Genomic DNA, 27,301 nt, shown 5'->3' with positions numbered 1-27,301 from the left:
GAGGTCTGAAAGCTCTGCATCTTTTTTATTTCAACACAAATTTCTAATTTTCTGAAAATAAATGCTCTAAATGACAATATTTTTATATGGAATTTGGGAGAAACGTTGTCTGTAGTTTATAGAATAAAACAACAATGTTCATTTTACTCAAACATAAACCTATAAGTAGCAAAATCAGAGAAACTGATTCATAAACTGAAGTGGTCAGTTCATTTTTTTTTCAGAGTTGTATTTTTAAAAGTGAGCTCACACGACTCCAGGGCTTGTTTGTGAAAATGTTATAGTTTAAATGGTAATTGATAATTTTCTACACTTAAAACTGAAGGAAAGCAAAAACTTGAGGCTATGCACCACACTGATCAAAACAAAATATGAAGACTGGGGGGAAAATATGAACTACAGTTCTTGACAGTAACTAAGTTTACTACAAGTCCCAGAATCCTCCGCTCTTACCGAACACGTCATATGAAGTCGCTACATACTGAGAGGTAAACGAAGTTGTTGGAGGTAACGGGGGTCTATCCGTATGTTTAGCCTGTGTGTATGAGCTCTCTACACGTCTTTATAGTATAACAGGTGATGGGGGGTCTAACACAGAGGATTTTACCCTAAATCTGACTGGACTGGACTGGGATTGGCAGGGAAACAGCTCAGCTAATTAACAGCTGTGCTCAGACAGACCGGAGAAGCTGCTGCGCCCTGCTGCTGGAATTTTAAACAGAAGTCCTGCCATTCTTCTCTTGACAGCAGGACAACAGTTTTTAAAAGCCAGCCGCTGCTAAGGGGTAACTGTGCTCGCTTTCTAATACTAGCTAATCTATAACTGTAGCTAGATGAAGTACCCAGGACTGACGTGTGTAATTTGACATAATGTAGCTAAGATAAGCTAAGCTAGCTATATGCGCTTTATTATAACGGTAGACTGTGTTATTCTGCTAGCTAGCCAGCTAACGGGAGACCAGCTGCGGGGAATATCAGTGGTGTGAGCTATGAATTACTTTATTATTATTAGAAAATTGTTTTAAAAATAGCTAAAACACAAGCTAAACAGATAGCTAACTCAATAGCTAGCTAATTAAGCTATCCGTTAGCTCGCTAGCTAGGTTAGCTAGTTAACTAGCTAGCTCAAGTGACGAGTGTCTTTAAATGATACTTGAAAGTTATAGCTAGCTTATCTGATTCACATAGCGTGATAACTAGCAACCCAACTTAGCTAGCTAATAACTAATGGTAAGCTTCTAGCTAGTTAGCTAGTAAAACCTTAAAGTGGTAGATTAGCAAGATAGCTAGCTGGAAATCTAGCAACCCCTAACTAGCTAACGTTAGCTAATAACTCAATATAAACTAGCTAGCTGATAACTTCACTGTAAGTAGTAGTTAGATTAGCAAGATAGCTAGCCGGAGAGTTAGCACACCCCTAGCTGACAAGTCCACTAGCTAACTTAACCAGCTAAGTTAGCTAAAAACTAAAGCTAAGCTAACTAATAACTTAAATTAAGTGCTAGGCTAGCATGCTAGCTAACTGGCTAGATAGCAACCTCTAACTTAGCTGACTGGTCCACTTGCTAGCTTACCTAACTAGCTAACGTTAGCTGGTGAAAGACTAAAGCTAACCTAACTAACGGATAACTTACTTACGCTAAGTGCTAGGCTAGCATGCTAGCTATCTAGGTAACTAGCAGCCCCTAACTGACAAGTCTACGAACCTAGCTAACCTAAAGAGTTAGCTAAGTAATGTTCGCTAGCGCTAACCGGTTAGCTTTGTAGCTATGCTAATTTGCTAGTTAGCTAGCTAATTAAAATGTTGACACAAGACTTTCTATCAGATGTTAGGTAGTAAGCTAGCTAGCACGTTAATATAGTCATAACGCTTCTATCCTGCGTTATGTTAAGCTAGCTAGTTACATTAATCCATCACTGTCGCTCTATTGAGGTCTTTAGCTAGGTTAGCTGAAAGGATGGAAAGTCAGGAGGAGGGAAAGTCCATTAGCGCTAGCCGCTCCATCCCTGTACTTATCGATTAGGGACCATTAGTGTATGCTCTTATTAGTTATTTAGGGATCTGTTGGAGAACTGGGATCTATATTTGTAAAAACAAGCCCCGCTAAATTGCTCCAGCATGGATAACGCCGGGGTCAGCGTGCTGTCAAGAGCCGGGGAAGGGGCAGCAGCAGCGGCTCACAGTCTGTCCGCGTTAGCCCCCTCCAACTCCTCTCAGCCCGGCTCTGATATCAAGGGCTGCGCCAACGGGGACCTGATGGACTCTTTCGGCATCTTCTTACAAGGCCTCCTAGGAGTGGTGGCCTTCAGCACACTTATGTGTAAGTAAAGTGATTTGCGCTGGTCCCCGCTTTCTGCTTATTACACCCTGGCTACATGCCTACGTGGAGAAACAAAGGTAGAGGTAGCCCAATTGAGAATCATAAATTTTGTCCGCATGTTCTACTGTACTAGAACATGAATCACTGATTGTGGAAACTTTACACTAGACCTCAAGCAGCTTGAACTTTGTGCCTCTACGCTCATCCTCCAGACCCTGGTCCCTTGATTTCCAATAAAAAATGCAAAATTTACTGATGGTCAGTGATGGTTTGGAGAGACATGTCATCTGCTGGTGTTGATCCACTGTGTTTTATTATCAAGTCTAAAGTCAGTGCATTTTTGTTTTCCTGGAAAATCTTACAGCACTTTATGCTTCTCTCTGCTGACAAATTTTATGGAGATGCGGATTTCATTTTCCAGCAGGACTTGGCACACTGCCCACACTGCCAACAGTACCATCTGATCTTATATTATAATCCAATTTTCTGAGACACTGATTGTTGGGTGTTCATTGGCTGTAAACCATAATCATCAACAATAAAAATAAATCTCTAAGCTCTTCACAATTTACTGTTCTTGAGTTAGTCTGAAGGCCACATTAAGTGGTATCCCACATAAAATGACAGACCTCCAAACTTTTATGTGGCCTTCAGTTTAGTTAAATAACCATAGAGTGTAGAGAGCTTCATGGAAACTCCATCAAAGCCTTACATCTTCACCAAGAGCAATGAATGTAATGTAGTGGAGATTCCCTGTTCTCAGTTCTCTGAAGTGACAAATCTCATTTCTCTGGTTTTCTGACTGCATTGTGCCATGGAGTTTGTTGGTGAAGGGGTTATTGTACGAATTTGCCTTTCAGGAGCTGGGCTCATCCCTTTAGTTCCAGGGAAAATAACGATTTTGAACAATTTCATGCACCCAACTTCGCCTGAACAGGTTGGGGACAACCCCTTGCACAAAGAAAGATCCATAAAGACATGGATGAGCGATTTTTGGGTATGGAAGAACACATTGGAGTGAATTAGAGCAGAAACTGCGAGCCAGGTCTTCTTGTCCAACATCAGTATTTAACTTCGCAAAAACCTTTCTGGAAGAATGATTTAAAATTCTCATAAACACACTTCTAAACATTGAAGCGGATCATATTAAACTTACCACACGGTCAAAAAAGAAGATATACCACGTCTTGGTTCAGTTGAATTAGACTGGTTTGTTTTTTATTCTTGTTGTGATTTGTTTGGGTTGTTGTTAATACAGTAATTGCACTTAGATGCAGACCAAAACCTTTTGTGAGGAGATGGTGTTGGTCTAGCCCTAAACAAACTCTGGAGTGGTAATAAAAACGTGATCTGGCCTTGGTCTGAACCAGCTATCAGGTGTACTCTGTTTATTAAGTTTGAGCTTAATGGCTCTTGTAGCCTGTTTTATCTTGTAAATTGGCTAGATAATAATAAGCAAATATTAATGACCAATAAGCAGAGACTGTGACTCATTTTGGTGAGCTTGGATGTTTCCCTGTATGGAAACCAACTGAATCAAGGGAAACACATCAGGTTTACAAACTTCATTAACTAATTATATCCAGACTAAACTAACCATAGGCGACTTTGGTTTGATTAAAGATCCCCTGTAATTCTGAATGCTCTCTATTTATAGTCAATAATGGCTTAACTGAAATTTTGAGTAAATGCAAGTTGATTCTTTACCCATTAAGGCCTGAAAGTTATTCTGAGAAGTGACTTTGGCGAGGCCTAACACAATCAGTTGTGCCAGTATATCAGCGTTAAAGTTTGTTTAAGCATGTGTGTGCTTGCATAACTCACACCTGTGCATGCTTTAGTAGCACTGGAAAGACTAGTTTAGTAGATTCCAAGGCCAGGCAAATTAGAGTTCCTTGTGTGGGAGATGCCGATATGTTTATTTTTTCCTGTAAGTCTGGATACAGATTATTTATAGAATTGTAAATGTATATTTGTATTTGTGTTCTTCTAACATTTTGTTTGAAGGATTAACCTCAACAACCTGTTAGTATTAATACAGTTTGTATAGAAGTTCTGATCAAAGAATCAGGAAGTTATGCAAAGTAAAACTGTCCCGATTATATCGTTCTTTCGTTTCCCTCCCTCCCAGTCTGTGAGTTGTGGAAGTTGTGGCATGTAAACTAGAGCAAAGGCCTGTTGTTAAAATCAACGTAGGTCTTTGGCCAATGTCATCAGTGGCAAACAACAAACAGCCATTGTCAGAAACAGCGAGAGCTTTATTTTTATGTGGGATGCAGTCACTCGCTGTCTGCTGTAGTGTAGGCAGAAAGAAAATAAGTGAAGAACAAATGTGTACAGCTGTAGTGGAGAACACCACTGTGACACTGCAGTGGTAAAATGTAGCATGCCTGTGGTGACCAACCATAGCTGCACATATTTCCCTTGTTTCTCAGAGCACTACTAAGAAGTAGGGGTGGGCAATATAGGGCCTCTCACTGTACTGACATCATGATACTGTGGCTAGTGCACGACTGGACATATCACAATACAGTACTTTACTATACTTCATGGCATGTGTGTTACTGAAGTTACTGAGTATAAAATGCCAAAATAAGCAAATACCAGGATTTACAGATTCATTGGTGTCAGTTTCACAGAATCTGAATTATTCTATTCATTTGATTAGCACTACTACATGGAGTAAGCAAGCAGTAACCTTAGTAGCGTATTTTTTTTGCACTATAAGGTACACCGGATTATAAGGCGCATTATTTTTTAAATCAAACAGGACTAATTGTTAATCTGCACAGATTTATCTCCCGAAAACTCTTTATTTGGGTTAGCAAAGTGCTTCTGTTTATCTACATTAAGCTTAGAGATACAGATTTCCACTAAGGCTAGTCTGACAGATCTTCACTGAGAAACCCTGAGCTTGCGGTTTGTCCCACGTAGCTTGTTTTAACATGGTTAACAGGAAGGCTACCGTTCAATGTACTTACCTCTGAATGGCGAAAGAGCTAACTAGTGCTTAGCGCGGTTGGCGGGCAATGTTAATGCTGCTCCAGCAGTGCTATCCGGAGTTAGGAGCAGGCTACAGGCTGATAATACTCACTAAACTATAACGCAGCTCTTCAGCAGAGTGGCTTTACTCCTCTTTACATCCTGACTGGTAGAATTCATATATAGGGCGCACCTAATTATAAGGGGCACTGACGATTTTTTGTAAAATTAATGGATTTTAAGTGTCTTATAGTGCGAAAAATATGGTAAGTCAAATTGGGGGCTAGTCTTAGTTTAGAGGGCCCATGTTTTAATAAAATGATCAATAGTGTATCGCAAACAAAAACAATACAGTATAATCATAATATTGATATTTTATCCCACACTTACAGCTAAGTAGAGCTCATTCAAACTGAAGGAGGAACAGCTTAACATTTCTACGCATATCTTTGATGGGCAAGAGTTAAGTTTTAAGCTTTTAGTCTTTTTTTTAAGCTTTTTTTTTGCTGCTTATGTTGAGTTCTATGTTTGAAACTTATCATTGCAGTTATGCAGAAACCTCATGCCTCTGAAATGTTGTTCGTCAATAATAGGAAGGAATCAATAAAAATGATAACTGCAAGTCAATCAAGTGGCCAAAAACAAATAGGCTAAACTCAGACTTGTGAAGTACACCTGATATTTGGGTCACATTAAGCTCAGATCATGTTCTTACCACAAACAAACCACTTAAGAGCTTGTTTGGAATCAGATAGAGATCTGAATCTGACTGCAAATGATTGTTCCATTTTTAATTCCTATCCCTCTTTATCCCTTAAAAAAAACAAAATACCATATCTAACTGAAAAATGTCTTGTTTTCAAAGGTCTTTCAGGTATGCCAACACTTACAGTTATGTTTTGTTTCAGTTTTGTTTTGTCCCTATATGTAATATGTCTTTCAGTGAAACCTCTCCTGTCTCTTGTATACTTTCTCGTATACTTTCATTTCTTAAGCTCTCACTTGAGTTGTTGTGTTAATAATTTCTCCCGGCTCCTCAGTGATTTTACCCGGAGATCATATATAGTAGCACAGCAGTCTCTGGGTAGCTGTTATTGATCTGCTCTGTTTGTTTCAAATTCTTCCTTCTGCTCCTTCTTTCCACAGTGAAGCGCTTCAGAGAACCCAAGCACGAAAGAAGACCCTGGAGAATCTGGTAAACAGTCCACCATCACTGAAAATGCTCTTATTTTCTACAATATGAACTGCAGTGTTAAAGTGATACTGTGCTGTGTTTCAGTTTCAGTGCGCAGTGGTGTTCTGCTTTTCTGGAATGTTCCTCAAATTAATTTGGCTGCTTTATATATGGAGCAACAAAAGAATGGAGCAGAGATAAATGGAAATAAAATGTATACAAAAATTTCCAACTAAAAAAAACGTTTACAATTTTAGTAACCTTATTTTTGATTTATTATTATTATTTTTTTAATATTATACTTGTTAATATTGATTAGATCCACAGTACTAAACAGACAGAATATTAAGAGTAGAGGAGAGTGCTCTCTAGTTATAGTCAATAATGGCTTAACTGAAATTTTGAGTAAATGCAAGTTGATTCTTTGCCCATTAAGTAACTTGCATCACCGTATAACTAATTTCCACCATTATTCACCATTTTGTGATTGTGAGGCCAACAGCAGAGTGGAAATAATGGTGGATATGTTATATGTTATAGTCCCTTTGGGCTGCTTTTTAGGGGGAAAAAAGTAATTGGTTAACAACTTGCAGCTTGTCTATAGCAATGGAAGTACTGCATTTACACAACACTGCACATTTAGAGTTTTATACTATAAGAAATTAGAAATAAAGCCAGAATGTGGCGAGTACTGTTTCTAACACCTTCAAAAGACTCTTGGAAACTGCAGAAAGCTGGTACAGGAAGACGTCTGGCTGACCCACATGGCAAGAGCACCCTTAGCTCAACTTAACATTACAGGTCTGGCTGGTGAAGTGCAGTAATGTAAACTGATTAAATGATAAACAGCACTGCTACTGGACTATTAAAAACTAAAACATTTTTATTGCATTTTGTAATGGTAAAACCAACACTAGAACATCATTACTAGAGGTGCACGATATTGGCAATTAATTCTGCATTCCACCATTGCGATGACGGTGATCATTCTACAAGCTGGCCCCGCAAATTCTTGTTCTTCTTTTTGCTAAATGCAATTACATCCTCACAGTTCCCCATCTTCTCTGAAAAGTAGAGACAGTTATTCCAACAAAAGCAGGACAAACACCTTTTTAATACACTTGCTTTTAAAGAAAACAGTCAATGAGCAGGTCTCTCTGTACTTTCGTCCGTACTCCGTTGATGTAGCGTGAAATACAGCATAGTGTTGCTTTAACACTGAAGAAAGTACCTTATTACTGTACCTGGCTGACGTGCGATCTGTGTAAAGCTGGTGGTATACTTTAAACAGTGTAGAAAATCAGTATAATCTGTTGTACCTCATTAAAGGTCATTGACATTTAGCCTTCCATGTGTTGTGGACCAATTGCAGTAAAACAACATTGCATTATTTGCATTGTTTCTGGGTCTGTTTACCATAAGAAACACACTACCATATACAGACTTAATCCCCTACATTTATGTTTATGCCTTATTGGAAGTATACCACCAACTTAACAGCCTTTTCAGCCCCAGAAACTGCTCAGATAAAAGGTCATTTGCAGCCAGGTGAGAGTTAACCAGGTCTCCTCCCTCTCACTGTCCCCGCCCACCCCTCCACCTCCCCCAGGTTTCTGGACACCTCCAAACAGGCCATTGGGATGCTGTTCATTCACTTTGCCAATGTCTACCTGTCTGACCTCACAGAGGAGGACCCATGTTCACTGTGAGTCTGCGTCGTTGGTGTTGTCACTACTGTTGTTGTCAATGTAGCTGTTGTCTTTGTCTTAGTTGTGTGTTAGTCTGTTGCCTGTGGTCTTGTATGGTTCACTAATTTATTATTTTTTCAATTTGTATGAATCCTTTCTAATGGTGGTTCTGATGGATATGTTTTTTGTATCATGCCCTCAGATACCTCATAAACTTCCTGTTGGATGCTACGTTGGGTATGCTGGTGATCTATGGTGGCGTGAGGGCCGTAAGTGCTGTTGTCGAGTGGAGGCAGTGGGATTCGCTACGCTTCGGAGAGTACGGTGAGTTAGTTTTAGGCACCAAAAAAAAAAACAAACACAAGATTTGCATTGTAACATCACCATGAGATGTTGGCAATGCAAAGTTTCAATAGACATGTGTTTGAAATGTTTGTTCAAATTGAATTTTGTGATTTTGTATACAAATGAAAGTAGACCAATGGAAATTAGGGATGAACTGATCCAATATTAAGATTGAATATTGCGATATAGAACGTTTAGAACTGAATATTTTAGGCTGCCAGCTTGCACCTGTAATGCAAAAGAGAAGGGGTGCTCGCTCCACTTTGGTCTCACAGACTCAAATTTCAGAATTAAAAGAAAGTCCTAAGCTCAGATAACACTGTTAAATATCAAATTAAAGTAATACTGATGAAATAGGTAAATATAATGATGAAATGGAAAAATAAATATCCATTTATTATTTTTATATCTTGTTTAGATATGTTAATTTGTTTGGTTTGAAGTCATTTAAAATCTATTTTGTTACCTTAAGTTATACAGAGAATTGAAATTACGTTACTCTCCTTCCCAATTTTACAGCAGGTACAGGTAATAGATATAGTAAAAGAAAGAATGGGAGACACTGTGTACAATACAGCAGGGACACAAATAGACATACATGAGACAGAAACAAGGTGCAGTAGTGGTGGGGGAGAAATAGATATATAAATATAAGTAAAAAGAAATAAGATATATAATCTAAAAGAGTGGGAGACACTAAATGTACAATGGTGTTGGGATTGGTCCCTGGTGTCGACTGAAATGCAAAGTTTGTATATCGTATCAGATCTGGAAAAAAAAAAATCATATCAGTGCATCTTTTACTGTTTGTAATTTGAGTCCACTATGTTTGTACAGGAGACATTAATGACAAAAACACCTTCCAATCTGTATGTTATGAGAATATTGATGCAATTTTCAACCATTTTCTTCACCTCCAATAATAATTTTACTGATTGATCTCCTCTACTGGATTAATCACTTTTACAGGAAACAGAGAAATTACAGTGGTGTGCCATAACTAATGCCATAAGGCTTGTTATCCGAGCTGCTGTGAAAACTGTTATTCGCCCCAGTGCACGTTCAACAGTAAGCTAATAGTATGCAAATATCACCTATTCAGCTGCTTATCTGAACCGTGTCCCTGTTGTTGAATTGAGGCCAGAAAAATGAATGATGGTCTCCTTGTTCATGGATCGCTTGAGGCTTGTGTAAACAGGTCTGTTTTGAGCACATTCAAGCAAGTAAGCTTTTGTGAGACATTTGTAATTTAGAAAATTAGCCCTGGCCACCCCAGCTGTTGGTTTTGGAGAGCACAGCAAGTCTCCCACTGATACTTAGTTCCAGTCAGAGTTCCCGCTTATTAATTTGAGGAAGTGTGTGTTTTATGTGTGTGTGCAGGAGAGCCAGTGCAGTGCACTGCCTGGGCGGGCCAGTGTGCGCTCTATATCCTCATTATGATGTTCGAGAAGGTGGTCATCATCCTGGTGCTGCTCATCCCGCAGTGGAAGAAGGTCAGTGACATAAAGCACATGGACCATGTCTTTCTTCCACAGATGATGACAGCCTGTTTACACCAGTTACAGCATTTGTCTTTTTCACATGATGTCTTTGGTCAGAAGTGTGGATTTCGTTTCTGCTATATGAGGGACATGTTTGTTTAGCAGGTCATGTGAGGTCTTCCCCAGTTTGTGTTCTTGTAATGTTGAACTGTGTGTGTGTGTGTGTGTTCCACAGCTGGCTATGCTGAACCCTATTACAAACCCACATCTGGAGCTGGCCATCGTCATGCTAATCGTCCCCTTTTTTGTAAACGTAAGTGAGGGTAGTACGTTTGTCTCTAAACAGTACATACATTGTCTAAACTAAGTCTGTAGTCTTCTGATGAATACGGGGCAAAAATACTCTGTACTCTTTGTAAATTAACTTGATTATTTCTGTCTGTCTCTGTCTCTCTCCATCTGTCTGTCGATCTCTGTCTCTCTCTATCTCTGTCTCTTTTTTGTCTCTCTGTCTTTCTCTCTGTGTTTCTCTCTCTTTCTGTCTCTGTCTGTTTCTGTTTCTCTCTCTCACTCTCTCTCTCTGTTTGTCTCTCTCTGTCTGTCTTTCTGTCTGTTTCACCCTGTTTCTCTCTTTTTCTCTCTTTCTGCTTCTGTCTTTTTTGTCTCTCGTCTCTCTTTCTCTCTGTGTTTGTCTTTCTCTTTTTGTCTCTCTGTGTTTGTCTCCGTTTGTATCTCTCTGTCCGTCTCTCTCTTTCTGTTTCTCGTCTCTCTCTTTCTCTCTCTGTCTCTGTTTGTCTCTCTCTTTCTGTCTGTTTTTCTGTCTGTTTCACCCTGTTTCTCTCTTTCTCTCTCTCTTCCTGTCTCTCTTTTTTTTGTCTCTGTCTTTCTCTCTGTGTTTGTTTCTCTCTGTCTGTCTCTATTTGTTTCTGTCTGTCTCTCTCTGTCTGTCTCTCTCTGTACAGGCTCTGATGTTCTGGGTAGTAGATAACTTCCTGATGAAGAAAGGCAGGACAAAAGCCAAACTAGAGGAAAGAGAGGTGGGGGACGACTCTCGCGGCAGCAGCAAAGTGCGCTACAGGCGAGCCATGTCTCACGATGACTCAGAGTCTGAGGTAAGATTAATCTTAAACGCCGACCACCATTTAGCCTCAGAATATAGTTATTTTTATATTTATATATATATGAATGTAGGTCAAGTACCAGTTTCTTTTTACCTCTTCAGCTTTAAAGCTTCATATGTAGGCCTGCTCATTAATCACTCTGTCATAGAAATACATAATGTGCACAGTATAGTAGTACTTAAAGAAAATAACAAACTGACACTGGTTTGTCAGTTCATATATCATATATTACATTTGGTCAGCTGATGTGAAAGTTGAAAGTTGTATATTAACTGTTATATTGGTAACATTTTAGCTATTGCATTGGAGGAAATGCTGTCTTAAAAGCTGGATGTCTTACTGCCATTACTGTCGTTTTAACATTTTTTAACAAGCAGTTATATAACGTGATGTCACACATAAACTCTGGGCTTTCTGTTAGTCAGTCATTTTATAGGCTGGTGTTGCAGGTGTGCCTGAGGGCATGATTCACCCCAGAGCCTTTAGACAGTACTTGCTCTTTCTGATGTCTGCGTTTAGAGTCATTAGCTTTGGGGAAATCAGACCTTACCTTGGTAAAGAGTGACTTTCAGAGTCTAAGAAGTTTATATAAACAGTTCCGGATCACTGGAGCACGGTGGAGGTCTTGCCTGAAGATTAATTATTGGACATGTCATTTGTATTAACTTTAAGTGTACAGGTTCCAACATGATGTTTGTGGAACAGTCCTGCTTATGAATGCATTCAGTTACATTAGGTTTAACCCTTTGCTGACACAGAGCTTGTTTAGTCCCTGTAGAGGTAGAAGTATTGCTGATAGAGAAGCAGATGAATAGATGAATGTACTGTCATCATGCCTAGTGCCAGGCATGTGCAGGACAGAGGGGCAACATCCTGGAGCTCACCAATAATGCTCTTTCTGCTAAATGCAAGCAGGTCCTCACAGCAATGTTTCAAAATCCAATAAAAGAAGCATTCCATGGACAGTAGAGACAGTTTCTCCAACAAAATCAGTATAGCAGTACCCTTAAAGCAACAGTCCATTTAACAAAAATGAAAGCAGTGTCAGTATTGGCTGGGAAGGGGTCAAAATATTCGAATTAATAGTATCAGTGTTTTAACACATCTGAAATGTTTTATATATTTGTTCGAAAAACAGGTTGGTCTGGTAGGTTTGTTGGATGTGATTGCTTTGTACATTTAGATCGTTTCATAAATGAATAAAATTAACCAAACAATATATACTTTAAAACACAGTATTTCACACAATTTATTTACATGCATTAACCTGCATTAAAGGAGAACTTTGGTGTAAAATGTAAATTTGGTGTAGTAAAACATAATTTAAAAAGTGCTAACCTTTGTTGAATAGCCCACCTCCATTCTCCCACAGACTCTACGGGTTATAAAAAGTGGTATTTATTAAGCTTTTTGTGCACTTTTAAAGTTCTTAATGCCTTGTTTTAAATGTCAGTACACCAGTGAGGTGTGGAGCTACTTTGAGCCTGGATAACGGTGTAAAAAGTGATTTATCTGCAAGGGGCAGGCAAAATATGCCCCATATCATCCATTCTAAAGCACGTTTGGACAAACGAAATAAAATGACTGGATCTCAGAAAGCTGCAAGAAAATAGATGTGGGCTATTCAAGAAAAGTTAGAACTCTTTATTATGTTTTACTAAACCAAAAGTAAATTTTACACCAGAGTTCTCCTTTAAAAGGACTCTTCCACATGCTCTGTGCAATTACACAAACTAACCAGAGAGGTCTCTAAATCCCCCAAATCCACAAAACTTACGAATTGTAACTTTAATCTTAGAAGAAGCAATGAATGAGTCCCAATGTGTCCCAAAACAAAGCATAAAGATCAAATGATTAAGACAAATGTGATGGATGAAAAGGTAACCATAGACATTTTTTCTCGTCTCTTTACAGATCCTTTTCTCTGCAGACGATGAAATGGAGGATTCGGATGGTGACGAAGATGTACGTAGGCTTACTGGTCTCAAACCAGTTAAGAAGAAAAAGCACAGGCTGGGTATTCCCGTCTGATGACGGTCAAGGGTTTAGACACTATAGGTCCCCTACGTTCACGTTACGTTACCCACTCACCCTGCTGCCTTCTGCCGGCCGAACTGAGAGAACAGCACTGAGCCAAATAATCAAATCTGTGCGGAGGTGAGATCTGTAAGGAAAAGGTGAGGCATAGGAATTTGTCGTGATGGTCTGATGATGGAGCCATGATGCTTTGGAAGTGTATCCTTGTCATGGAATTTGGAGGAAAATAATTACAATCTTTCTCTTTGTCACAACAGAGGTACCTTTTTTTTTCTATTGACTTGACAAAAAAATGAAACATTTATTTGTGAGATCCATTAACGGATTTTTCTCCAGTCTTTCTCACACCTTTTTGGAATTGGGATGATTGTGACCAATTAATTCCGGACTTTTTAAGGAAGCAGTGGGCGTCATTAAAACTGTACTGACTATAATCTGCTGGCTGACAGTGACCTAAGTGGATCTAAGCATCTCCAGTTGTAGTAGATCGGATATTGTGATACATACTGTATGGAGAACATGGATTCATGATGGTGCTCAGGAACACTGAGCACAGTCACACTCACTCCCAGCCTTCAAGCACACCTTTACTTTTTTTTTTTTTTTTTTTTTTCTTTCTTTCATTTTTTATCTAACTAGCACATTGTCAGTTCTGTGAGAACAACATTCCTACTATAAATACTATAATAGGACATGCAGGACGTGCTGACCAGGATGGGAGGTTTTGGGAATAACTGCATAAGGCAAAGGTTTGTTTTCTGTTTCTGTGAGTCTGTCTGGGTCTGTTTGTGTGTTTTAAACTCAGGAACAAATGGTTTGGTCTGCAGTATTATATCGCAATCCTTTATAACAGCTTATAAACACTGACATGCCACACAACACAACACATTCCCAGCTTCGGAAAAGGAATTTCACACATTATCAGGCTTCCCTCAAACTCTGATACTACAAGCCGCCTTGCCATGAGCACTATGTCCAATGTTCAAGCTCATTCACAGTGTAGCACCTCACAATTTATTATACAGGTATTGTGGGTGTTTCCTGAGGTAACACTTCTTCATTATTTGTGATAAGTTACTTACTGCTGTCCTGTGACTTTTAGCGTGTCGTGTATTACTTATCCAGATCCACATAACAAGAAGGTTGTGTAATTATCAACCATTATCAGCTTCCAGAAAGCAAAGGAAGAGGATATCAGGTCTTGATTCGCAGTCATGCATTTTAGAGTTCCAGGATAAGTTTCTCAGACCTATTCAGGGTTAGTCCTGACCTACATTAAAGTAGTAAATCTCTGTTTTAAAAAGCTAGTGGTCCAGCGGGGTAAGCGCTGCCACTATGATCATGAAATCGCCGGTTCGAATCCTGTTTATGTAGCTTGCCATCGACTACCAGAGCCCTGAGAGGTCACAATTGGCCTTGCTCTCTCCCCACATCACTCCAAAGGGTGATGTCTGCAGCACAAGGCACAAGTCGCTGCGCTTTCCTCCAAGCGCGCTGTGATGCTACTCGGCGGTGCTACATCAGCAGCAGTTGGAAAAGAGATGGTGGCTGACTTCACATGTGTCAGAGGAGGTGTGAGCTAGACTTCACTCTCCTGGTGTTAAGCTAGGCTTGACCCTTGTTTTGTGGTTTCCCCAAACAGGCATTAAACCTAGACATGAGGAATGCTTAACAAACCCAGATTTTTTGAATTACCCAAATTAACCAAACGTGGCTCTGACAATATTAGCCTGTCCAATAAAAAAAGGGTTTAAGTGCTGTACATTCCTATTGGGCAGTCCGATACGGACATTTTTCTTCATTTTCATTAATTCAAGTTGGTCCTAAATGCTTGGGTTAGAAAATTTAAAATTCCATACGCCTCAGAGGCCTTGTGTTACCGGTTTGTTTTTATCAATGTTGTGGTGTTTTACATGCGTGTATTTATTTGTGTGGGTGTGGCCTTCTGTTCTGTTTTGTTGTGTTGTTTTGGTTTGTTTGTTTGTTTATTGTATGCTTTTCATTCCAGATTGGAGCCTGACAACAGAAGTCCTCTGTGATCTTTTGCACAATTCCTTTAATCACTGTGGTTGTAGCGTATTCCATATTATTTATATGAAAACGCCTTTCAGAGGGTTTTTCCTTTCCTTGTGTGCCTGTTTGTTATCTGCTGTTCATTTAGGCACCTGTATTTGGGAGACGGTTACACTAACCCTGTGTTTTTTTTTTTATGTTTTTCTTTTTCTTTTTCTTTTTTTTGTTTGGGGAAAAAGATCTAATTCTAGAAACAGGGTTCTGGAGTTGTTGCAAATTCTCTTAACTAAAGCACAGATTTAAATTCTTTAAATGTGAAATTTCTGTACTACGCCGCTTTCTCAAAGGTGTATTAGAAGTGTGCTGTGATATTATGCAGCAGCAGCCTGTCCTGGATGTAGCTCCCAAGGAAAACTTGTAATGTCATTAAAGGTGGGCGTGGCCTCGTTTGTTTTACCTGTTTACTGCAGCCAGCTGTTGCTGGCATCGGTTAATATACTGAATCTAATGGACCAAGTTTTGGAGGGATTTTTTGGGATACTTGGTCTGGCTTAATGGTTCTCAAAAAAAGATTACAGTCCCAATTTTTCTGGATCTGCTAAAGGAAATAGGATGACCAATCAATCAGTGGGACTCTCTCTGATGAAGACAGATGGCGGCCATTTGTAGTTGATGTTTGGACTACCGAAGTCCTGCAATGGAGGGGAGGGAAAGGTGTTCAGTTACTAAACTTACTAGATGATTAAAATTACTGACAGACAACTTGCATTATATCCATGATATATGCTTTTTTTTTCAATAAACTTGATAAAAATAATATTAATTCTCTGCTTGTTTCATGTTTCCAAAGTCAGTTAACCAAATGTAATCGGGAATATTTTTTTTTTTGCTGTTTTTGTGTTCTAAAGTAAATGTAATAAGTCATTTTCCCATAGTTTTGAAGGTAAAAAAAAAAAAAAAAAAAGTTGTGTTCCCTGACCGGGAATCGAACCCGGGCCGCGGCGGTGAGAGCGCCGAATCCTAACCACTAGACCACCAGGGACCTGTAGGTGGGCTTCGAAGGATTTGTAGCTGGGTGTAAACCGAAAAGAGGATAATGGTTCTGTGAATCATGTATTTACCAGCAAGAGCAATGAGTTTCCTGGTTACTTGTCTAAAGAAAACCTTTACAAAGTAACAAGAATTATTCCAAGGAGCTCACCACCAGCAGACTGTGCCAAGAACAGTGTTAAGGTCTTCCTTACTGTCTGTTGCTTGTCTTAATGAGAGAGGTAGTGCTGTTCACAACTATCATGTTACAGACATTTGTTAAAATACTGCGTTCTCTGACCGGGAATCGAACCCGGGCCGTGAGAGCGCCGAATTCTGACCACTGGACCACCAGGGAGCTGAGGTAAAAAGCAGCAATAACCGTGTGTAAACCGGTATGTTGACGATAATTTAGTTACCAACAATAGCAATATGTTTCATTGTAATGGTTTGGGAGCAGGCATGCCCGTTGCAATGGTGCAACCAAGCAATTGCTTGCGGCCCCGAGACAACGACAGGTTAAGAATTAAATGCAGCAACAAACTAACTGTGTGAGCCCCCATTAAATTCTGGGATGGTAAATGAGGTCTGTTATCATAATCCCCCTCAAGGGGGCGCTCCCACCAGTTTCTTACCAACAGAGACAGATAATCTCGGGCAGCCAGCCAGATTGAAACTTGAATTTGAAACTTCAACATCATTAAGCGAATAAATATCATTTAGACAAACAACAAGCACACCTGGAAGAAATACCCAGTGATGGTATAGTTACTTTGAAAAAGTAATCCGATTACTGATTACTCCTTTAAAAAGTAACTTAGTTACTTTATGGATTACTTGATTTTAAAAGTAACTAAGTTACTTTACAAGTTACTTTATTAGTTACTTTAAGCAGCTGCACACACCACGTCCCGCCGCCTTAACATAAAAATTATAACCAGTTTTGCCAAAACTCCCTTTATTGGAAAAAGCATTTTTAACAGCATCAATGTATCTCTAGACATTTAAAGTTGAACTATTTATTTTTATAAAATTAAAAGACCATTTCTCTTGAATTAACTTAACATAAATATTTTTTTTTATAAAAAATAAAATATGGTCTTTCTTGATTTCACTTAACATAAATACTTGTTTTTATAAAAAAAATATAAAATAAAGAAAGTCTTTCTTGAGCTGACATATTTAACACTGTAAAACTGAATATTGAACCTGTTGTTCTCTGCAGGGCAGCAAGGAGTGGTATTATAAAACAAAACCGTGTATATGGTCGAGGCCAGGGATCACATATATGCAGACTGCGGTCCGGGTCCGGACCCAGACGTTGTCCAATGCGGACCCAAACCGATAAACTACTGAGAAGGATTTAATTTTGACAGCGTTCATTTAAAGCGTCAGAACTTTTCTTGTCTTTACGGTATACGCACTCTGCGGCATGGGAAACTCACAGACCAATCACGTGTGGTGTAAAATCTTCAAACGCTCTCCTCTGCCAATCAGATCTGTGCAGACCGCTGCCCTGGCTAGTGAATTGGGACGTGGCCGGGAAAACCCGCCTTTATAAAGAGATAGGGAGCCCGAGAACTGGCGGAAAAACGAGAATGGGCGGAAACTAAAAACATGCAGAGCGCGAGAGAGAGAGAGACAGGGGAGAAAGCGAGACGCGTGTGATTGGGGGAGAGCGGAGGGGGATGGGGAAGGGAACGTGGTGTGTGTGTGTGAGGTGGAGAGAGAGAGAGAGAGAGAGAGAGCGAGAGTAACGCACAGTGACTTGGATAAGTAACTTTAATCTGATTACTGCATTGGAAATAGTAACGCGTTAGATTACTCGTTACTGAAAAAAGAGTCAGATTAGAGTAACGCGTTACTGACATCACTGCTTGGGACCCTGTGTCAGCGTGAGGCTGCCGTAAAAAAAAAATGCCTTTTTAATTTATTTAGACAGCAGTCATATTCATATTGTTCTACCCAGCAACTGATGCATCTGTAACTCTTTACAATCAGGGTAAAAAATAACAGTATTTACGACTGTAATAAACATTAAGTGGTAATTAAGTGGTAAATATTATTTAACATTTCTAAATTGTAATGCTTAAGAATGTTGTAAATAAAGATGAATTGCGATATCAGTTTTAACATTTTGTAGGAATTAATATCTTAACTAGTGTCATAATAATAATTAGTTGAGGCATTCTAACATAAGTATGGTTAAACAATGTAAATTAATTGTAAAGTGCTACTGATGCATCTGAGGCCAAATATCTTAAAGCAGGATTCCTCTACTGTAATTGTATATTTTGGTTTGTGGTAGACAGATTTACCTCAAACCAAAAGGATAGGTATGTGGTTTTAGCAGGTGTCCATTTCTGTCATAATCAAGTGATCACCATGAATTTATTTTGAAAGTTACATTTTTTGTAGCTTGTATTTTTTTCCTTTTCAAATTTCATATTGTTTTTACAGACCATTTTTACTGAAAGATGTTACTGATCTCTATGTATCACATGCAGAGGGGGAACAAAAAAAAGTTTTAGATTTGATTTGCTCACTTGGCATTTTTTGAAAGGCAAAATAATGTAGTAATATGCTCAAAATCATGTAACTTAAATATATAATTATATTAAATTATGGTCCTGTGTGGAGTTGTGGGTGCTAATTTGTAATTTGAACAAGTATTTCTAATAAAACAGATGTTTTATTAATGTATAATTTATGTTATTGGATGAATAAAGGGATACTGCAGTGTCTCATGGAACCTGGTAAGACAAGCAGACTGTAAGAACTGTGATTTTTTTTCTCTGTTTTTCTAGTGTGTATGCTGACCTCGGACAGTACTTCTGAAATGCTAATGCTTATCTTTTGGAATTTGATTCCTTTGATTCTTATTTTTTAAAGCATCAGAAAGTTATCAGTATATTTCTGTATGCAGGGCTTAATTTTGCACATGTAAATCCCAAAGCTTTAATCGTTTTAAAAGTTGTATATAGATATTTCTCAGAGTTGCACAGACAATTGTAGGCAGACCACCAGTCACAATAAATTTGAATGAATAACCTTCAATAATAAATTACTGGCCAATACATTGAGGTAACACTTCATGATCAGCCTCAAACCTACTATCCCATGACTTGTAGAAGTAATGTCAGTGTAATTCCTAAGTGGTCAAACATCACACAGAGGCGAGTTGTTGAAAATTACACTTTGGTTTTAAGTATAACAAAAAGGTGTAACAACACTGAGAGCCTTTGTATATTACCAGATACATTATTTATATAAATTCAATTAAAGGAATAACTTTCACTGAAATACAAAACTGAAATTGTCCTTGGAGCTGACATGACCTTATCAACCTTATCATATTTGGGAATATGAGACACATGGGATAATCAGCTTTTAACTTCAGAACATCTCTGTTCATTACATTAATAATAAATCAATAATTTCTGATTTATTCTTTCAGTGTTTAGTTGAAGTGTTAAAAAGTGGTTGAATGTGGGCATCAAATCCACATTTAATAAAATATTAAAATTATTTTTTTTCCATAAACACATTTCAAGAAACTTAGCGATAGTGTGATCAAATATACAGACAAAAGTGATAGCAATAAAAAAACATTTATTGACAAAGTTAAGAAACAAACAAAATTAAGAACAGTTAAAAAAAAAAAAAAAAAAAAAAGTGTCCAAACCTCTTTTGAGTAAGCACAAAGGAGACAGCGGCAAAGAAAATTCTCTCAGAAAGAGAGATAGAAACCTTGAGAGGAACCCATACTCCTTGGGTCAATACACAAATTAAAAATGTAAAAATCTGAAAAAGACAAAGAGCATAAACATTAAATGAAACAAAAATATATACAATGCAAATATAAAATCCCGTATAAAGACATACAATTAATAAACCCGCCTTTAATTTTATAAAAAAAAAAAAAAAAAAAAGTATAATTAAGTACAGAAAGATTAATATTAAAATAGTAAAAGGTAAGTACAATATTAATTGATTAAAGCACTAAAAGACAAACGTTAAAATGTTTTTAATGAATATAAGCCCAAAATAAGACTAAAACACCAATACAATAACCATTAATAAAGCAAGTAACTAAGCAATAAAAGAAATATATACAAAAAGTGTATGGATTAAAACACTAACAGTATACTACATAAAGATAAATACAGTTAAGTAATTAATAAACATCAAAAGATAAACAATATCAAGATAAAAGGATTAAAGCCTTAAGTACATGAACACAAATACAAAACAGGAAGCAATTAAAAGCATACAATACACAAAACGATTAAAACATTTATATAGTTAAAGAAAATCATTACCTTTTTAAAAGTATGGAATCAATAGCTTTATTAATACCTGCTATTTTCCTTAGGTGTGTTTTATAAAAAAAAACCTCTAAACTAGAGTATAGAGCTGGGCGATATGGCCGAAAAAAAAAAATCTTAGATTTTTTTTTTTTTTAAATCCAATTTTCGATTTAAATCGATTTTCCCCCTACTAAAAATCAAACTAAAGATGATAAAGAAATGGTTAAAAACTAGTTCTTATTTAATTTGTTTTCACTTAAAATGTTCCATTTGTGGTTAAAGTGCAACCAGAAACAAGCAAAAAAAACTATTGTAAACAGTGAGAACATCTAGTGACTTTTAGAAAGCTTTCTCCAACATAGTTTAGGTACTGACACAATGCACCCTCAAACTTAAAAAATAAATAAATAAATAAACACACCCTTAAAAACAAATAGAAATAAATAAAATGGTGCCCTTTTTTGATAAAACTTACAAAGTAGACAATAGAAAACAAGTACAATTTATATGCTCTTAAGTAAATACTTTTCCCTATTGGGCTAGAATTGCAAAACAAAGCATTTAAATAAGTGCCAGTGTTCTATAAAATGAGATCTTTTCTCATGAATATGCAAAACATCTTAACTTGTAGTGCATACAAAACCTGGTACACGGTTGGAAGATGTGCCAGGGACAGTTCCTTATTTAACGTTGAATGGTGAACTGGTGCTGCTGCTGCGTTCATTCCTATGGTAGCAGCACTTCTCCCACTCCGCTACATGGTTCTGTTTAAGGTATAGTGATAAATTGGTTCACCTTACAGCGAGGACCTGTTTGGTCTACGTCCGACGCCGCAAAACCGAACCAACTCCAGATCACGGAGCTAGTTGCTCTTAAGCTCCGCCGTCATGTGTTTTGTTTATATGTGTGTGTGCGTGTGTGTTTGTGCGTGCAAGGGAGGGAGGGAGGGAGTGAGGGAGGGAGGGGCGGGGGGTGCGCGCGCTGGAGGGAGGGAGGTATGGAGGGAGCTAGCTAAGCTCACTCTGTGCCCACAGAGGAGCGTCTGTGGTGAAAAAGAAAACTCAGAGAAAATCGATTTTCATAAAAACACATTGTCCTTAACTATAAATTCGAATTTATCGATAAAATCGATTAATCGCCCAGCTCTACTAGAGAACTCTCTAAACTAGAGATTGAAAATATAGATTTTTTTAAATTATTATTATTATTGTTTTATATGGTACCTGACTGAGGTGTGCCTGATGTGGTGGCTGTGTCGTGGTGTATACTTAGCCAGGGGTCATAGAGCAGATGGTGGAGAGATGATCTGAGACTTCTTTGAGGTGATCTCCGTGCTGGTGTTGAAGGGTCACCTCTCACACACAGCAGGATGATTCCTATCTGCAACACTGTGGAGGATTTGGCCTCATGGGTAAACCACTCATGAGGAAGGTCCTGAAAAGTAAATTAGAGACAGTGACTGAGTGTTAAGGAATGTTTTTGACCTGAATCTCTATTCTGTAATGGTAGCTTCTACGAAGACAGTTCTCTGCCTGTAGTGTTCACTGAAAACCCATACCAGAAGAACAGAAGATGAAGGCGTGGTTCCTAACTGTACATCTGAACCAGGATGTTCTATGGCTTGAGGTCACAGTGCAGAACCCCTCTGGCATGGACCTCAATCACGCCTTCAACTAGCTGCCTTAGAAGTACCTGCAGAGTACACAGAGCACATTCTAGTAAAGTTAAATTGGCTGAAATTTGTCCCAACATTTGCAATACTTGTGATTGTCGGCACGCTGCCACGTTCAATAAAAAAAAATATATAAGTACCTACAGAGTGTAAGAAACAGACAGAAGGAAATTACAGTCGCTATAGAACAGGCTAACAGTTATCCAGTGGGTAGCTGCTACATTAAGGGTGAAGAGAGAAGAGTGTTCAGGTACCTAACGATTTTCCAATGATTTCACAGTTGCAGACACATTTCCAGAGTCAGGATAAAATCACGAGAGTCTGGCTAGAGTCGAGCTGCAGTTGAGTTGCGGTCGTGTCATCTCAATCGTTAAGTGTAAGGTGGTTACGATTGAAAGTTTTAGTCAGTCGGGTTTGGGTACTGGCGCTCCGATAAAATCAACTGGGTTTGTTTTTTATTTATTAGCAGTGTGAGCAGCAGCTGTAAGATCGAAAGAGCGTATTACACCTCTCTGTTTGGAAATATTTTAAAGTGGACTGCAAAGGCAGGATTTTACAAGATGGGAAGGAAAAAAAATGCACATTCAACAACAAACATGATTTACCACCTGAGAAACAATAAGCACCCAGCACAATCCTCCCAGTACACTGCAGACACTCAGTACAATTAGCAACAGCACTGCCAACACATTTCTCTGTGTGTGTTTGCGTCCCTTAATTAGTTCCCCCGGTAAGTCAGTAATAAGAACAAATAGAGTAATAATATTAAGCTATTAATGTATTAACATATATTCATCAACCTCTTTTGGGTGGGGATGGAGAAGGTGGAGTGGCCAGTGCTTCAGCTGGAGCTCCAGGACACTGAGGATGTTGTGTCTTTTGGAACTGGGCCTGATTTTACAGAACAGAAACAAAACAGTTCATGGTAGCTGTATCAATTTATCCAATAAAGTAGATCTACAGGTCTTACTTTATATAAATAAAACTATCTGACATAAAAAATATGCATGAAAATGTTCAGGACATCCAGAATGGCAAGTATTTAAAAACACGGTCCAGTGTTAATTTTTAGTAACATGTTTAAAGTCTATACTATCTAAGACAGTGAGACAAATACAGCAACTTTTCTAAAATTACACTCTTCTACTGCAGCACAGATGTACACTCCCTCCTTAAAAAAATGCTCAAAACCAGAAAAAAACAAACACACCCTGGGAGGTTAGCTCTTTAAATAGCTTTTGACCAGCATAGGTAATGTTTATTTCTGGATGATCAGCTGGACTCAGCAGGGCCAACATTAGTAGCCTAGTCTTTTAAAAGTAATTAACTCATTTTTTAAAACCCATAAAGTCCAGTAACAGCTGTGTTTATTTGTTTTTTAAAGTCACTGGTTAGCTGCGGGTGTAACTTCACAGACCGCGATCTCAGTTCACAATTATGCAGCCACACATCTTATAAAATCTCCTGCTCCTAACCAAATATCCAGCACAACAAACCCAGCTTTAAACCCAAACCATCGCTGTATAAACAGAGACAGAGGAGAAGTTTTCTTTCAGTGTTTTCTGACAGAAACTGTGAGGATTCAAAAAAAAGACAAGAGTGTGTTTACTAATCCGTTACTCGTTCGTGATGAAGTTAACGCTAACTTGCACGTACAGTGGATTCACGCGGTTAGTTAATAGTATGCAAAATGCAGTGAATGCTGCTGTTTGGGGTCAAAATAAACTAAACACCTTAGCTAATAAATCATGGACTGCAGAAAACTAAGCCGGAGACACAACAAACGCTAGCTCTGTAAGTTAGTTGTCTAACGGAGTTACGTTAAGTGCATAAACTGCCTGCACAGATCAGAACATAACAGCAGCTTACCTTTTCATGTTAAATCCACGACGAAAGCATTCTTTTCTCATATCTTTATAAAATCCAGTTGCAGCGTCACCTGCTTGTTCAGAAACAAAACAAACACCCAGCGCCGTTTAAGAGCTGATTCACGACCTTCTCTCCCAGCACAGGGTGTGTTTTTCTCAATCAGCAGCAGCTTTTAAACCACGCTGTAGTTCAGTAATAAGATCGCGTTTCACCGAGAGCTGAAACAGCCAGTTAGCTAACGGTAGTTAAAATACCTAACAGGCCTGAGAGCTCCTCTCGGTACTCCGGTCTAATTCGGCAGGGTTTTTGTAGATATTTAATTTCTGAATCTGAATTAAAGTATGGTAATCTGGCTAGTGTTAAAAAGTCAACTAGCTTTTTACCAAAACACTTTTAGTTAATTTATACCTAATTTTAGCGGTGTGTTCCCACAAGAAGAATAAAAAAATAAATAGATAAAAAGGGTGGGGGGGGGCGTCTGCGCATGCGCGAACATTGGCGGCCGTCTGCGCATGCGCGAACATTTGCGGCCGTCTGCGCATGCGTCAATATTCGCGCATGCGCAGACGCCGCTAATATTCGCGCATGCGCAGAAGGCCGCAAATATTCGCGCATGCGCAGACGGCCGCTAATATTCGCGCATGCGCAGAAGGCCGCAAATATTCGCGCATGCGCAGACGGCCGCTAATATTCGCGCATGCGCAGAAGGCCGCTAATATTCGCGCATGCGCAGACGGCCGCTAATATTCGCGCATGCGCAGACGCCCGCAAATATTCGCGCATGCGCAGACGGCCGCTAATATTCGCGCATGCGCAGAAGGCCGCAAATATTCGCGCATGCGCAGACGGCCGCTAATATTCGCGCATGCGCAGACGGCCGCTAATATTCGCGCATGCGCAGACGGCCGCTAATATTCGCGCATGCGCAGACGCCCGCAAATATTCGCGCATGCGCAGACGCCCGCAAATATTCGCGCATGCGCATACACACCCTGTGCTGGGAGAGAAGGTCGTGAATCAGCTCTTAAACGGCGCTGGGTGTTTGTTTTGTTTCTGAACAAGCAGGTGCTGCTGCAGGTAATCGAGCTAACTGTAGCTAATTAGCTTAGCCGGTTGAGCTAACTGTAGCTAATTAGCTTAGCCAGCCATGCTCCACTCGCTAGCTCGCTAACGTTAGCTATCTTACAGCGTTATTCGCCATTAACACGCTTTAAATAGTCTTTAAATAGTGGTAAGACTATTTAAAGCGTGTTAATGGCGAATAACGCTGTAAGATAGCTAACGTTAGCGAGCTAGCGAGTGGTGGATGGCTGGCTAAGCTAATTAGCTACAGTTAGCTCGATTACCTGCAGCAGCACCTGCTCGTTCACAAACAAAACAAACACCCAGCGCCGTTTAAGTATCATAATAAGACCGCGCTTCACCGAGAGCTGAAACAGTCAGCTAACTAAATTACTCACCGGGACTTACAGAGCTCCGCCGCACTGCTCTAATCTAATCCGGCAGGGTAATAATCACTATCGGTGCTGAAGGCCCGCTGGAGGCCCGCTAGTGCCGCTGTTTTAAGACTGAGGGGCTTTAAATGAAAACAGAGTAAAGGGGAAACACAGTGCAGCGCAGCGGACCTTCAGCACCAGAGTGAAGAAATACTGGATTATTTGACCCAATATTAATAACTGCTCCCCATAAAACACAGCGAAGCTTTGGACTCCTGCAGTCCCCATGCAGCTCCCGGAGAAAAGGACGTCTTTCTTGTGGTTACTGATTCAGTGGAGTGGAGCCACGACCATTCAAAACTAGGTTTGGGGTTTTTTTGTTGCCCGAAAGGTTTTTAATTTGTGTGTTTTAATATATTCATTATATGTTATATTGTATTAAAACGTGAGATATAAACGTAAATAATCATAATTTAATAGGAACGGTGAAATATATTATTTTAATTATATTAAATATCATGCCTCAAAATCTCAGATCTCCCCCTCTTTTCCAGTGACTTTGGTTTCTTCCAAAAGTCTGTTGATGAGAGGGCGGGCGGAGCTGGACTGGAGAAAGAGGGCCGGCGTTCTGTCGAATTCTGCTACCTTGTCGAACCGTGCTGCCCCAATGAATATTTAACTGTAAAAATACAAAAGAAGCACTATTTTAGGGCATGTACCCAGTGATATTCCAGTAGATGTACGTTATTAGATTTGGAGTGCATAATTCATTGTACCATGGCAAAGTTATAGTAAATATAGCTCATTACAAACTGCTTTTGTATTTATTTATGATAATAAGTGTAATTTTTAGTTTCCATTTACACTTCTGTGCAATGATAGTGCGTCCAGGTTGTTTAATGCACATAACGCCCCCTAAACCAGATTAATTATACATAAAACACGAGAAAGAATTAAATTGTGTAGGTCGGCGCATGCGCAGTACCTTTGGGAAGCATGTATCGATGGGTAGCAAAATTCGACAGAACACCGGACTAAAAAAACTGTTTTTAACACACCTTGGGTTTGGGCTGTATTCACTCAGTCGCAGTTAAATAAACTCACTGGCCATTTAGGAATCACTTAGACCAGAATTATAATAGAATAAACAATAAAATAATAAAATGTTATATAAAATCTACAAAAAAAATCACCAGTGTCAGTGGCTGTCTTTACACTACAAGCCTCAAGTGTTTTTTTTTATTTTATATAAATTAACCTTTTTGTCAAACAGCACACATGCTCTCAATATTTTTTTGGCTGCTCTGCCAATGCTGGCTGATAATGACAGCACTAAGGGCATGAATACTGGCAAACAGATGCATGAAATCCACAAATAAAGAAATATGAAATTTGCAGTGGCCTTTTTTATGCCCAATCAGTTTGAAGACTGAGAACATATGTCTGCACTCCCCTCCAAAGGAATTGGGCGGAGAAAGCATTATTAAAAGATGAATAATGAAGACTGGAAATTGGAAATCAGTTAATTACAACTTTGTCAGTGTGTCCAGGCCCGGAGTGGCTAATCGGGAGATTCGTGAGGATTCCCGATGGGCCGGCTGTGTCTGCTGAAGTGTCTTATTGTGTACCTTGGGGAAGATGTGGGCAGTTATTAAGGAGTATATCTATGCTGGTGTTTTACCGGAGTCAAGCTATCCGCGCGTATACGCGCGATTTTACGGTAAACAGACGCGCAGGAGGAGAGCACGCTAAAAAACACAGAGAGAGACAGACACGTTTCAGTCGGTTATATTAATTCAGACATACATTAAGCCCAGAAACGA

The 27,301-nt window shown here is 39.0% G+C and overlaps 1 protein-coding gene, 1 long non-coding RNA gene and 1 other non-coding gene across 6 annotated transcripts; 1 reads left to right on the top strand and 2 right to left on the bottom strand.

Moving 5' to 3' along the window:
- The first annotated feature begins 464 nt into the window (after positions 1-464).
- stimate (STIM activating enhance) lies at positions 465-15,985 on the top strand. The gene is made up of 8 exons (XM_007228721.4): positions 465-2,321; positions 6,450-6,498; positions 8,087-8,182; positions 8,368-8,489; positions 9,891-10,003; positions 10,227-10,304; positions 10,954-11,103; positions 13,027-15,985. The coding sequence occupies exons 1-8, from the start codon at positions 2,120-2,122 to the stop codon at positions 13,141-13,143; spliced, it is 927 nt and encodes a 308-aa protein (XP_007228783.4). The 5' UTR covers positions 465-2,119; the 3' UTR covers positions 13,144-15,985.
- Positions 15,986-16,132: 147 nt separating this feature from the next.
- On the bottom strand, positions 16,133-16,204 carry trnae-cuc (transfer RNA glutamic acid (anticodon CUC)). Its single transcript has one exon. It is a non-coding gene; the product is annotated as a tRNA-Glu (tRNA).
- Positions 16,205-19,786: 3,582 nt separating this feature from the next.
- LOC125787563 (uncharacterized) lies at positions 19,787-25,665 on the bottom strand. Of its 4 annotated transcripts, XR_007429433.1 has the most exons (5): positions 25,503-25,651; positions 24,043-24,112; positions 22,974-23,064; positions 22,060-22,193; positions 19,787-21,935 (listed from the first exon to the last, which is right to left on the bottom strand). It is a non-coding gene; the product is annotated as an uncharacterized LOC125787563 (long non-coding RNA). The 4 variants fall into 4 exon arrangements; XR_007429432.1 differs by having other exon boundaries at positions 22,974-24,112; positions 25,503-25,665; XR_007429431.1 differs by lacking the exon at positions 25,503-25,651 and having other exon boundaries at positions 24,043-24,346.
- Between the last annotated feature and the right edge of the window lie 1,636 nt (positions 25,666-27,301).

This window comes from Astyanax mexicanus, chromosome 24 (assembly GCF_023375975.1).
Source record: "Astyanax mexicanus isolate ESR-SI-001 chromosome 24, AstMex3_surface, whole genome shotgun sequence".
In the NCBI taxonomy this organism is placed as follows: domain Eukaryota; kingdom Metazoa; phylum Chordata; class Actinopteri; order Characiformes; family Acestrorhamphidae; genus Astyanax; species Astyanax mexicanus.
This window is presented reverse-complemented; position numbering and strand designations above follow the sequence as displayed.